The 15137-nt window shown below is 38.9% G+C and overlaps 1 protein-coding gene across 1 annotated transcript in view; it reads left to right on the top strand.

The window, feature by feature from the left end:
• Positions 1-15137, top strand: part of LOC126260078 (DDB1- and CUL4-associated factor 13) — a 60484-nt gene that overhangs the window by 34152 nt on the left and 11195 nt on the right. Inside the window, exons 4-6 of the mRNA XM_049957283.1 lie at positions 6435-6603; positions 6680-6827; positions 11381-11534. Of these exons, the coding sequence (XP_049813240.1) occupies positions 6435-6603; positions 6680-6827; positions 11381-11534 (471 nt within the window). The remainder of the gene's footprint in view (positions 1-6434; positions 6604-6679; positions 6828-11380; positions 11535-15137) is intronic.

The following is a 15137-nucleotide window of genomic DNA, read 5'->3' as shown; positions in this document are numbered from 1 at the left end:
ACTGAGAATGTGTTCAAGAATTCTGCAGCAAACCAATGTTAAGGACATTGTTCTGTAATTATGCGACAATAGTGGCACAGCATACCCTCCATCATGTTGTGTACAATGCTTTGAGGAGTATGTATGTAGATGTATTGCTGCTGTAGAGACTGCGAAAACAAGATCAGACTAGTTACAGCATGAACAGAGTTGTTTAAGCAGCCATTTTTTCTGCGATCCATATGTAAATGGAATGCAAAGATGCCCTTATAACTGGTACAATGGGAAGTGCACTCTGCCAAGCACTTCACAGTGATCTCCAGAATTTAGACGAAGATGCAGAAGTTATAACTCTCTGCCAGGCTGAGACTCAGCCTGAATAGCTAACTTTTGCAGACTGCCATAAATCAGTGATGGCACCAGATCTTTTACCTTTCCTATTTACAGGAGTCATCTGCACTTTTTCCCATTCAGTTGAGATGTTTTGCTGGGCGAGAGATTCATGATAAATGCAGGCTAAGCAAGAGGCAGATACTGCAGAGTGCTGTTTGTAAAACCAAACTGGGATTCCATCTGAACTTAGCAACTTTTTTTTAGGTACTTCTGCATGCTATGGATATCAGTTTCTATGCCCTTGATGTGGAAGTTTGCACAACAGCCAAACTATGATATGTTTGTACAATCCTCCTGCATGTATGCTTTTTTAAACATGAAATTTAAAACTTCAGCTTTCCTTTAGCTGTCTTCTATTTCCACCCCAGACTGATCAACGAGTAAGTGGATAGAGGACTTTGACCTGCTGAGTGATTTTAGGTACGATCATAGTTTTCTTGGGTTCTCGACAAAGTTAGACTGAGGTAGAGTGGTGGAAGTTGTTACGTGCTATGCACATTAGTGTTTGTGTGGGCACATGAATTTCTACTACAATTTGTCTGGTAACATTTGCGCACTCATTTTTGAACCAAGAGTACTACAACCTTTGTTTCCTCAGCAGTTTCCAAATTTGGTTATTAAACCATGGAGTATCCTTTCCATCCTCAATCTGCTTTCTTAGCTCTTAAGTCTCCAGAGTGTGATTTAAACTTTACCCTTAGTCCCTCTATGGTTATCATATGGAAGGTAAATTATGGCTATTCGTTGTGTGCAAGTGGAACAGTAACAACTGGTTATCTGCTTTTTCTAGCATAAATACTCTCCTGGCCTTCTGGACAGATTGTTGCTCTGATGACATCATGATCACTAATCCCTGTTTCTATACTGATACTGTCGGTAAGATCAAGCCTGTTTCTAGTTCTGAGGCCTAAAATATTAGGTAGTTGTATATTCTTATATTCCACTCTGAAAGCTTGTTTCTGTAACTTTGTAGGATGGTTTGTGTCTGTCGTCAAACATTTACCAGTTCAGTTTATTTTAGCATCTCTGTGGCATTCTTTCTTGGATGAAATGAAGCTGTGTCCATTCCTGCTGCCTTTCTTTGTATATTTCAGTATTTCATGTATTCCAATTTGGCACAAGTTCTTCATTGTTGAGCAATATTCATGAGTGTTTTGTAAACAGTCTACTTTGTAAACTGCTTGCATTTTCGTATTATTATACCAATGAACTGAAGCCTGTCACCTTCTTTACTTGCAACTGAGCCTATCTGTTCATTCCATTTCATATTTCTACAAACTGTTAAGCCAAATATTTGAATGTGTTGTCTGGTTGTAGTTGTGACTCATTGATATTGTAGTCATAGGATACGACATTTTTTTTGTTTTGTTAAGTTAACGGTTTTATATTTCTGAACAATTATAGCACATTGCCAATTTTAGCACCACATTGAAATTTATTAAGATCAGACTGAATATTTGTGCAGCTTTTTCCAGACAGGTACTTCATTATGGATAACTGCATTATCTGTGAGAAGTCAAGGGTTACTATTAATATTGTGTGCTAGGTCATTAATATACAATGTGAATAACAAGGGTCCCAACACACTTGCCTGGGAAACACCTGAGGTTATTTCTACAAGTGTCAATGATTGTCCATAGAAGATGAAACAGATAACCTATCTAACAAGAAATCCTCAGTCGTTTAAAAAATTTGCTTGGTACCCCATATGCTCATACTTTTAATAATAAATGCTTTCCACACATAATCAATATAACTTACTCTAAAAAAAAAGTGAAAGAAAATAAGGACTAATCATTTTATACTTAAGATTAAGGCACATAACAGAAAGCCACCAGCTTCTCGTGTTTTACTTTTCTTTTTGCCTTAATAATATATTACTCCAATCTTCTTTATACACTTTTCACAATTACGAGTGGCTCAACCTTCTATCCTCCTCTCCTCTTTTCTCCCCTCCTGTCATAATCTCCTTGAGAAATCCTGGCCACAATGATGTCTGGGGTTCCTCATTCTATTTTGTTTTGTTTTGAAAAGTAAACGTTTTTATTTATCGTTTCTTGTTTAAACTGTCACCATCTTATTGTGGTTGTGCAGTACAAGTTTTGGAAGATACAGTGAAACTCCGCTATTACACTTTTCAAGGGACTTCAGAAAATGGTGTAAAATGAGGCAAATAACATTAAAGCTGTAAAAGTTGTGTGTAGGGTATCCCCTTGCACTTTATGTATGATATATGTATGTAACAGGTATCAAAAGACTTGTCAGGCACTTGTTTATTAGCTAATGAAGATTTATTATCTAATAAAAACTACTGATGTAACTGGAACTGATAACTGTCTGGGAAGTAGGAACATTTCACTCAATTTCCTATGTCATAATCGATGTTTTTGAAAGCCTGCAGTTGCCGTTTGTTACTTAAATAATGAAATACTGCACTAGCTATGTATTTTTTCATGCTTAGCATGACATGTTTCAAGAATTTTTCTCATTGTCAAGTGCAAATATGTACATAAGTATATTATGTGGTGTTTGAATATGTGTTATTCTGCATCTCTTGCACTGCAGTCATCTTTCTAAGGTTATCAGGTACTGTGCATCATCAGATATGTAGCTCACCACACACACACACACACACACACACACACACACACACACACAAACTGTGACTCTCGTTGTTTGTTTGTGTAACATCACAACAAATACATACATAAATACTGCACTTGACAATGAGAATAATTTCTTGAAACACGTTTTGCTCAGCATGAATAAAATACGTAACCGATGCTGTGTTTAAACTAAAAACATTTGAGCAACACAAAGTGAATGACGGTATCAACTAGCTCTCCAAAACATGCTAAATATGGTTCGACAAAGATGTCACAATGGTGATAACAATCACGAAACTGTGTTTGTGCAGTAGGGACAGTTTGGAACTGGTTGTGATTGGCCATGATATCTTCATTCGAATGAACCTAGTTACTCCCATCAGACACCACGCCAAGTAGAGCTTGGCAGCAGCGGGAGATTGAATTGTTCCAACTTTTACACGTCTACTGGTTCAAATCCGCTAAGTAGAGTTCCATGGTGTCAAGAAACTTTACCACGTAATATTTGTAAATGATGACCAACATCATGCCAGCATCATTTTTTCTCCACAAACATTTTTTCGTAATGTGTAAATCTTGGGAAAATTATAAATATGTTGATGCAAAATCAGGTGAAAATTAACTTTGTGGGAAATATGATGAGACCTATAAAAAATGTCGTAAATGGTGGTAAAATGTTAATTCCGGGAATGTAAAAGTGGGGTTATTCTGTGCCATTATCTTGAAGTTTAAAAATGTGTACACACACATGGAGGGAGGGAGAGGGGGGGGGGTAGCTCATTGAGTATTATTTTCCTTTATACAAGTGGTGTTCCTTAAGCAATGCCACACTTCTTTTTGGGTGAAAAAATGTGGATTTTATGTGGGACATTGTGGAATATGAAAAAAGAGGTGGTACCCAAAAAACTGGAATTATTTTTTAAAAGCTATGTATTTTCAAATTGTTTACGAAACAACCTTATCCCCTTCAAGATACTCTCCATTACAACTAATACATTTGCCCCACTGTGCAGAACATTTTTAGTAGCCATCTTTAAAAATGGCTGACAGCTCCTCCCATGTTTGTTTGTTTGGATTTTTTTTTGTTCCTATACTTCTTCTGCGTTTCAAATTAGTGTCTTTTCATGTCCCTTTTCATGTGTGGAAATAAAAAAAAGTTGAATGGAGCCAAGTTAGGCGAGTAAGCTGCATGGGGCAGCTGAACCCTGCTATTTTTGCCAAAAACTGTCTAACAGAAATGGCTTTGTGTGCAGTTGAATTGTTGTGGTGGAAGAACCAGTCTCCCACATGCCAAAAATCCGATCTTTTTTGACAAACGCTGTTGCACAATCTTCTCAAAATTCCAAATAAAAGGTTTGATTGATGGTCTGATCTGAGGGAACAAACTCTGAATGAACCACCCCCTTGGCATCAAAAAAGCAAATCAGCATTGTTCTGATGTTTGATTTGACTTGACAACATTTTTTTGGATAGCCTGACGACGTCATCAATTAGCTTGACTGTTGCTTTGTTTTTGAGTTGTAACTACACCACCATGACTCATCACCAGTAATGACTTTGACGAAAACCCTGGATGAGTTTCAAGCTGTTGTTTCAAAGCACGACATGTTTCAACTTGATGTTCCTTTTGATTGTCAGTCAGAATCCAAGGAACAAACTTGTCAGCAGTGCTTTTCATTTCCAAGTCGTCTGTTAAAATTCTCTGAACCAAGCTCCAAGATAACACACTAATTTCTGACAGTTGATTAATTGTCTGTGAGCATAAGCTCTCGAATTTTCTCAATATTTTCATCAGTTCGGGCAGCTGATGGATGTACAGAGTGAGATCTGTCATCAGTTGACATGTTGCCATTTTTAGATCGAGCACGCCACTCATACACTTCAGTTTTTCCCATAGCATCATCGTGGTAAGCTGTTTCCAACATAAAAACAGTTTCAGCAGCATTTTTACCAAGTGGAAAACGAAATTTCGCAGCTGCAAGTTGTTCACTTAAACTTGCAATCATAAAAAAGGAAAAAAGAACAAAACAGCACTAACTAAAACAATCGCTGCAGATGAACAGAACAAGCCAGGTCGGCAACACTGGCAGCACTGAACTGGCAGTGAGTTACGCTATACACCCCTAGCAGCAGAAAAGCGTACTACACAAACTCCACCCACTGCAATGTTATTCTGTTGTTCTTTTTGGGTATACCCACATATTCCAACTTCAACCCCTGTAGTTGCTTGAAGCTATGTGTAGTCCTCAGAATGACATCTATAATGGACATGCATTCCAGGCAGAGAGCTATCATTGGGTTTCTTCTACCATAAATCCAGAGCATCGCAGATATTCATAGACATTTGCAGAATGTCTACAGAGATCCACCAGTGAACAAAAGAAGAGTGAGTCATTGGTGAAGAGTCTTTCAGAATCACAACAAGGTTGCACAAACCTGCCGATATGCTGGCCGGCTGCACACAGCTGTGACACCTGCAATGTTGGAATGTGTGGACACTCATTCGAGATGATCAATGGATCGTAATCAAACACCTTGCTGCTCAACTGGACATCTCTGTTGGTAGTGCTGAAACATTTGTCCACCAGTTTAAATACTCAAAGGTATATGCCCACTGGGTTCCTTGCCATCCAACAGAAGGCAATAAAGAGCAGCGAATGACTATCTGTATGGAGATGGTTGTGCATTATGAGGCGGATTGTGACAGTTTTTTATCAATCATCATGAAACATGGATTCACCACTTTGAACTGGAAACAAAACGGCGATCAGTGGAGTGACTCCAAACCACCTCTCCACCGAAGAAAAAGTTCAATGCTACACCCTAAGCGGGTAAAGTCATGGTGACAGTCATCAAGGATTCTAAAGGGGTTATTCTGTTCGATATCCTCCCTCATGATACAATGGTCTACTCTGAAGTGTACTGTGCTACCGTCAGGAAACTGAAGAACGACATCAATGAGTGTGTCATCACAAAAATGCGAACGAACTTCTCCCCCTCCATGACAATGCAAGGATTTACACAAATCTGCAGACCTGAGAGGAGCTCACGAAACTACATTGGACTGTTCTTCCTCATCCATCTCGCAGTTTCAGATTTCCATCTGTTTGACTCAATGAAGGATGCACTCCACTGGAAGGCTGTATGTATATGATGGGGATGTTATTGATGTAGCAAAATCTTGGTTCCAACGTGGACCGGTATAGTGGTACCATGTAAGCATACAGGTCCTCCCAGTAAGGCGGTGTAAGGCCTCCCACTGAACAGAGATTATGTTGAAAAACAGAATTTTGTAGCCAAAAGAGTGTGGAATAATATGGTGTGTTGGAATCCTAAGTGAAACCAACCTGCTTTTAGAAAAAAAGTTGTTGCATTACTTATTGAACACCTCTCATACATGACTTTTTATATGTTGCATTGCTGAGATGTGAAAAACAATGTATTTGTATTTTTCAGACTGTACTTATGGGAGTGAGCCATAATTACAGAAAAGATGTCTTTGCTACTTGTGGTGAACTGTGCCAGATTTGGGAACATTCTCGCAATGAGCCCATTCATTCATATCAGTGGGGAGTTGACAGCTTACATACCATTGCATTTAATCCTGTAGAAAGTGACTTGTTAGGTAAGTTATTTTTTATGCATAAACTAAGTACTATTCTGATGCCTGACATGTTCATGAACAGTGGAAATGATTGCAGTGACATGTGCAAGTGATAGAAGTATCATTTTGTATGATACACGTGATACTGGACCAATGCGAAAACTTGTTATGACCTTACGTACAAATCAAATTAGTTGGAACCCGATGGAGCCATTTGTTTTTACTACAGCAAATGAGGATTACAAGTGAGTGCACTGTTCGTACCTAACAAAGTAATTCTGTCGTTGCTGTTTCTTTTCATACTAATGAAATAAATGAAAAACAGAAGCATATAAGAAAACATAAATGTTTTCATCTTGTTTTGTTTGTAAGTCCAATCCTGTGATATAATTATGTGCTTTACTATTGTTGTTTCACTCTAAGGGCTTTACTTAGCTGTTTTTCATTATAATTAATGTTTATTTTATGTAATCATCTTCTGTATACATAGCAGCAGTTATTATGTTGACCACATGAAATTAGATTTTGAATAATGCCTGTGAAAACTGGTGTTGGAATGGTCCACCCAATTTTGTTTTATCTTAAATACATATAAACCACTGAGTTAATGATATCCAGGTTTATTAAAGGGTGTTTATTAATTAGTTATACAAAAGTAACCGTCATTGGGAGAACGGCAAATGGCTTACTGATACAGGGTGACAATTACTGAACTATAGGGAAAAAATATAAATTAGTTACAAACTACAGCATGCATACACCTTATTCAACATGTAAACGCCACTTCAGATATTGTGATTTAGATTATGACATGTTCAATATGCCTGCCATCATTGGTGATGATGTGCCGCAGACGAATAGCAAAATTTTGCAAGACCCACTGATGGGTTGGAACGTTGATGCTGTCGATGGCCTCCTGAATGGCTGTTTTCATCTCAGCAATGGTTTTGAGGTTGTTGCTGTACACCTTGCCTTTAGTATAGTCTCACAAAAAGGAGTCGCATGTATTCAGATTTGGAGAATGTGGTGGTCAATCGAGGCGCATGCCATTGGCCTCAAGGGTTTCCCAGACCCAGAATGTGGTCCTCAAAGTGTTCCTCTAGGACATCAAACACACTCTTGCTTTGATGGAGTCAAGCTCAGTCTTGCACAAATCACATCTTGTCAAACTCAGGGTCACTTTGGGTAATAGGGATGAAATCATCTTCTAAAACAATCACGTACCATTCGGCAGTCACCGTGCCGTCGAGGAATATCGAACTGATTATTCCATGGCTGGACATTGCACAACACACAGTCACCCGTTGACAGTGAAGAGATTTCTCGACCGCGAAATACGGATTATCAGTCCCCCACATGTGCCAATTTTGCTTATTGATGAACCCATCCAAATGCAAGAGGGCTTCGTTGCCAAACCAAAACACATTCACATCAAAGTTCTGTTCATCTATTCTGTGGATGATAGTGTTGGCAAAACACAACTGCTGCTCCATGATCCTGAGGCTTAATGGCTGATGAGTTTGAATTTGGTATGGGAAGACATGCAGGTCTTTAACAACAATTTGTTGCAGTTTCTCCCGGTTGATTCTCACCTGTTACGCAGCTCGTTTGATTGATTTCCTGGGGCTGGTTTGAAACACAGTGCATGTCTTCTCGATGTTTTCAGGCGCTCTCACCCATTTTGGACAATCGACATTGCTAACATCTACATCTACATCTACGTGATTACTCTGCTATTCACAATAAAGTGCCTGGCAGGGGATTCAGTGGACCACCTTCAAGCTGTCTCTCTACTTTTCCACTCTTGAACGGCATGCAGGAAAAACAAACACTTTAATTTTTCTGTTGAGCCCTAATTTCTCTTATTTTATCATGGTGATAATTTCTCCCTATGTAGGTAGATGCCAACATAATGTTTTTGCAATCGGAGGAGAAAATTGGTGATTGAAGTTTCATGAGAAGATCCTGTCACAACGAAAAACACCTTTGTTTTTATGATTGCCACTCCAATTCATGTATCATGTCAGTGGCACTATATTCCTTATTTTGCGATAATACAAAAAGACCTGCCCTTCTTTGAACTTTTTTGATGTCATCCATCAGTCCCACCTGATGCTGATCCCACACCACACAGCAATACTCCAGAATAGGGCAGACAAGCGTGGTGCAAGCAGTCTCTTTAGTAGACCTATTGCACGTTTTAAGTGTTCTGCCAATGAATCACAGTCTTTGTTTTCTCTCCCCACAACACTATATGTGTGATCATTCCAATTTAGGTTATTTGTAATTGTAATCCCTAAGTATTTAGTTGAATTTACAGCCTTCAGGTTTGAGTGACTTATCGCGTATTTGAAATTTAGCAGATATCTTTTAGTACTCGTGAATAACTTCACATTTTACTTTATTCAGGGTCAATTGCCAATTTTTGCAGCATACAGATATCACATCTAAATCATTTTGCAGTTCATTTTGGTCATCTTATAACTTGACAAGATGGTAAATGGCAGCATCATCTGCAGACAATCCAAGGGGGCTACTCAGATTGTCTCCTATGTCGTTAATATCGATCAGGAACAATAGAGGGCCTATAACACTTCCTTGGGGAATGTCAGATATTACTTCTGTTTTTCTCGATGACTTTGTGACCCTTCTGACGGGGACATCACGAATCGTCGCACAACTGAAGCGATATTCCATAGACACGCAGTTTGGTTAGAAGACACAGTCATCATGAACACAACCCATCCTCTCAAACTTGCAAATCAAATTCTTGATTGTGAGCACACTTGGACCAGTTGTCTTCAGCTTGAACTCGGTCTCAAACTTCCTTTGAGCCTCAGTTGGGCTGTTATTGATTGTATAGTAGGCCTTCACAAGTGCTAGATGCTCAGGCGTGCTGTACCATGACATTTTCACATGCAAATGGCTGACAACAAGGCATGTACACATGCGCATAATAATTTCCATCATGCCCCATGGCCAACTGTGCAGTTTGAACATTCTAAAGCAATAGTTCAATAATTGTCACCCTCTTTGTTTGATACAACACTGAATGCAGTTTATCTTCCAAGTTTTATTTACAAATGTTCTGTGTGGCTACCTTTTGTAACATGACAAATGTCACATCTGTAATAAGTTTCTTGCCAAATCCTAAGAAGCAAGTACAATGGCAACTACTTGTGTTATCCATTGTCACAGTTTGTCGATGTTTGCTGGCAGCACAGGAACAGACACACTGTTTTTAATGGAACACCATACATAGAAATCTATTGGAGTTAAATCAGGTGATTGTGGTGTCCTGGCACGTCCCTATGGAGATATGCGACAACTACACAATGATGATGTGGTGGCATGTCACCTTGTTGGAAAATAAATTCTGTGCCTAAACTTGTTGTTATTGAGGCATTAGATAATGTTCAAGAATGTCCAGGTACGATATGCCAGTTACAGTTGACTTGGCAAAAAAGAAAGGACCGTAAACCTTGTTTCAACTTCCAGCGCAAAAAGCAACCTTAGGTGAGTCCCATACATGTTCGATTATGTGACGTGGTTTCTCCTCACTCCATATCTGAACATTATACCGATTTACTTTACTGCAGGTATGGAAGGCACCTTCGACACTGAAAACCGTTAAGAAAATTGTCTTCACTCTGCATTTTCATAAACATTTCTACATAAATCTCAGCTCATTTTTCTTTGTCACTTTCTCTTAAAACTTGCGACAGTTGCAGTTTGTAAGGTTTGAATGACCAGCATTTCTGTAATACATTCTACATTGTAACACTAGGCATATTCAATTCTAAGCTGGCATGTCTCTTTGATTTACCCAGACTATGAGTGTTAAGACTGCCAAACTTTTTCAATTGCTGCATCAAAAGCTGCTGGATGACCCTGTCCTGGCATCCTATGTGATATACAGCCAGTTTCGGTGAAACAATTACCAATTAATAACAGTCTACCTTTGAGGTGTTGGTGTGTGTGTGTGATATTTAGTCTTGAATTGTGTCTGAACTGTAGTAGCATATTTGGATTCATGAAACCATAAACAACACTGCACATGCTCTGCACCATTGTATGACTTCATGGCAACTGTTGGAATAACTCATTTGCGCATGCTACTAGCAGGAACCTTAGTAACTAAGTATTAGGTGTGAGTAAAACTTAAACATTGTTAAACATTGTAAAACTTAATCATTGTTGTATCAAACATTTCTGTAAGTTATTTACTCTTTTCACAATTAAAGGTTGCTTTTATGTAACTAATTTTTAAACACCCTGTAATTAGCAAGAACTTCACATACAGGGTCTGCTTCTGAAATCAAAATCACAATCTTCAAAATAAATTTTATTTGTTCATTAATTCTCTGGAATTCACTTGGAAGTATTATTACAGCTATATTCGTACCTCCCATGACAGTTGTTATGTTAAGGATTTCTTGTCTTGAGGAATGACAGATTATTCCTCAGGAACTCAAAAACAATCTTACTGACTTGATACACAAGTGCAGTGCAGTGTTGATTATGACAGTGTTCACCATATCTGGGAACAAACATTTTGGTTGTCTTGCAGCTGAATGAGCTAAACAACATAAGAAAGTTGAGGTGTGTTAAGCTATATTTCGATGTACATACTCCTGTGTGTAACGTCAGAAAGAATCAAAAACCTATTGTTACATATTACACTCACATTTTCCCTCCGTTCCATAGTGGCTTAGGCTAGTGTCTGTGTGTGATAATATTTACAGTTATTTTCATTGTATAGTAATCGTTGAGATTAATTAAAAATTGTCTTTTACAGCCTCTACAGTTTTGACATGAGAAAGTTAAATGCACCATTTCAAGTTCATTGTGACCACACATCAGCTGTGATCACAGTCGACTATTCTCCTACAGGAAAGGAGTTTGTTAGTGGAAGCTATGACAAATCAATAAGAATTTTTGAAGCTGCAAAGGTATGTTTCATGTTTGTGTGTGTGTGTGTGGGGGGGGGGGGGGGGCATGTACATGCGTGTGTGACTTCATAGCATATTTTAGGCTGGTGATTTTATATACAGCTAAAATGGGGAATTTTGTATTGCAAATACAGGAAAAGTTGTTGTAAGTACTTAAGTCCTAGAAAATTGTAAGATATTAATAATACACTTTAAGAAATGATGATAAGTTGTGGAAATATTTATAAATTTTTGTGCTATAGGTTCAAAGAGAGTTCAGCTTTGTTTACCTAATCCAATCATCCCAATTCTGGTTTTCCAAGTCACTGTAGACAAACAACTGTGTCATTGAAACAAGACCAATTGTTTAAAAACAAAATAAGAGCATAAGGTTGTGGCAGTCTTATGGCTTCGTAGGAAACCACTGCAATCTGTCACCAAAATATTGATTACAAAGCTAAACTTATTTGGGGTAAGAGGAAATGCCTACCTATGGCCAGAAAATGCCTTGAGACCCTTCCCTATGGATTAGCAACCCATACGATGAGAGTGGGTCAACAGCCCAGTCTCATGCCCACTGACTAAAAACAGCAGTAAACACAGCATGATGGAAAGACAAGCAATAGAGCAATTACTCAAGGGCTAAGTCAGTTACAGCAAATACAGACCTGATCATTTGGATTCTGGATACTAAGAAATCATTGAAAAGAACTGAGGGTTCCCGAAGCTTCTCAAACCCCACAAAACAACATTAATTGGCACCCTCAGTATTGAGACTTTATCCAAAACTGGAAACTCAGAATACTGATGGATACCTGCAGCCTATTCGGAATTTTTTTACTTCATCATATGCAAAAGAAAACTTGTGGTTAAACACATAAACAGTAATTTACATATATTGGCTTCTTCATATACATACTACGGTCCAGTGGTAGGTGGTAAATTTCACATTGCCTTCATGAGTCTCTTTTTCACAGTTAAATGTGTTAACAAGACCTATACGTTGGTGAACACACATGCTCCAGCAAACAATGAACCTGAAAAAAACAGTTCTGATCACAGCTTGAACGAACACTGTAGAACATGTCTGGACACCATGTTAACATCCTATTTGCAGGTTTTAATACACAAATTGGTAGAAAATGGAAAAACAGCCTCACCGTCAGGAATTTCTCACCACCCAAGAAGACAAATGCTAATGGACAGTGCTTAATAAAGGTATACCCTTTAGCTAATGTCCACACATTTTAAGAAACTTCCACAGAAAGTGACCACATGGAAATTACTTATCACTTACATGTATGAACACCAAATTGACAGTGTAGCGATCATTATAAAATTCTTTCTGGAAATCAAACATTTGCTAGTATACAAGGGTTATCAAGGGTTCATATCATCATTTCTTGCAACTGAAAGTCTGCTTCAGACCTAACCAGAAAAACTGTCACAAACCTAGAATATTACACATTAACCCAGAATACTTAAAAGAAATACATTTGAATTTATACAGTCACTGCACACAAATATGAGATACACTTTTTGGGCCCATTCAAGGATCAGCAAGGAAACTTGGTATACCTCCACAAGACATAATCATTTGTTGATCTTAGAATACTGTAGAGCCTTGGAAGTCTGCGTCCAAGCATAGAAAAATTGGAATAGCCACAAAATTCCACATAATTGACAGGACTTCATAGAAATAGGAAGAAAACATCCAAAACAATTGGTTAAATTAAACGCAACACCATTTCAATAGAGTGGATGAAGTTTGTGACGATGTCAGAACAACAAAAATTTCTGCACGACTTTTACGGAAGAACAAACACATTAGAAATTGCCCAGAATTTGTTTCCATTGCACAGAGGGAACACTTAGGATGAACACACAAGCTAACTGTGACATATATGAGAAACTACACAGCTGTGACTCTGCTACAGAAAAATTATAACATCACAGATCGATGCTGAACCAAGACCCAGCTTCACAGGCATACTATGCATATATCATAAAAACAATAACACACTGGAGGAAGAATTGCTGAGACTCTCAAGATCAAAGGAAAACTCATGATTGACAGACTACATGTCATCATTATGAGTAAATGGGGGAACAAAGTTATACATACTGATTTTAAAACTGCTTGGATTTACTGTCTCACAAAAAAGGCAACACGAGGGATAAGGTATTTATTTTCTGCCAGTCACTCACAAAGTACTCCTCCCATGATATTCTTAACTGATTAGAGCAACAGATGAAGAGGAAGGTAGTTGGATGTCAGGTGGAATTTTGATCTAGCTGATCTTTTCAAGTACAGATCTGAAACCTCAAGATATACTATACCATGAGTGAATTTCCACAATGGTCACATTTATAGATTTCAAAAAAGGCTCTGACTTGATTGACCAACCATCATCTTCAATGTATCACGTTAATATGGTGTTGGATAACAAAAGTACCACTTTATGTGACGGACTTTAAGAAACAACAAAGTAGGAAAAGATAGATTGCTACTTACCATAAAGATGGCATATTAAGTTGCAGACAGGCAGAATTAAGACACACAAAGCTTTTGGCCACAGCCTTCATCAGTAAACCCCCCCCCCCCCCCCACACACACACACCATTGATACACACAAGGAAGCACACCTCACACACACACACACACGACCACCAACTTTGGCAGCTCGGGTCAGAATGCATCTATCATATGGGATGGCAACAGCAATCTGGAGGGGAAGGGGAAGGGATAGTAGTGTACAGGTAGGGGGAGAGAGAACTGCTGTCTGTCAGAGTCTGCAGTGACTAGAATGCCTACAGATACAGTGTCAGGAGGTTGTGGGGCAGGGAGATGATGAGAAAAGGAGCGAGAAAGGAGAGGAGAGGGGAAAGATGGGCGGATTGGAGGTGTGAGGGCAAATGACATGGGAAATCTGTTTGTGCACTAGGTCTGGGGGATAGTGCCTGTCTGTGAAGACCTTGGTGAGGCCTCAGCATACTGGACAAGGGAGTTCTTTTTACTGCAGACACACTATCCTCGGGTGGCCAGGCTGTATGGGAGGGACTTTTTTATGTGTGCTATCGAAATGCAGGTACTGTGGTGTTTGTTGAGTTTAATGTGGACAGAGATGTGGGTGGAGCCATAAGAGAGGAGGAGGAGGTTGTCATCAAGGAAGGTGGCATGCTGGGTTGACAAGGAGCAGGTGAAGTGGATGGGAGAGTAGGTGTTGAGGTCATGAAGTTATGAAGATAGGGTGTCTTGGTCCTGAGTCCAGATCATGAAGATATCGTCAATGAACCTGAACCATACTAGAGGTTTGGCAGTTTGGGAGGCTAGGAAGATCTCCCCTAGATCACCCATAAACAGGTTGGCATAAGGGGGTACAATGCGGGTGCCCATAGCTGTGCCACAGATTTGGTTCTAGACATTCCCTTGAAAACAGAAGTAGTCATGGGTTAGGATAAAGTTAGTACAGTGTAAGAGGAATGAGGTAGTGGGTTTGGAATCTGAAGGACATTGCAAAAGATAGAGTTCAGTAGTGGTAAGACCATGGGTATGGGGCTTGTTGCTGTATAGGGAGGTGGCATCAACAATGATGAGTAGGGCTCCAGGAGGTAAAGGGGTGG

This window comes from Schistocerca nitens, chromosome 5 (assembly GCF_023898315.1).
Source record: "Schistocerca nitens isolate TAMUIC-IGC-003100 chromosome 5, iqSchNite1.1, whole genome shotgun sequence".
Classification (NCBI taxonomy): Eukaryota; Metazoa; Arthropoda; class Insecta; order Orthoptera; family Acrididae; genus Schistocerca; species Schistocerca nitens.
Note: the sequence above shows the minus strand (reverse complement) of the source record. Positions and strands in the feature narration are given on the sequence as shown.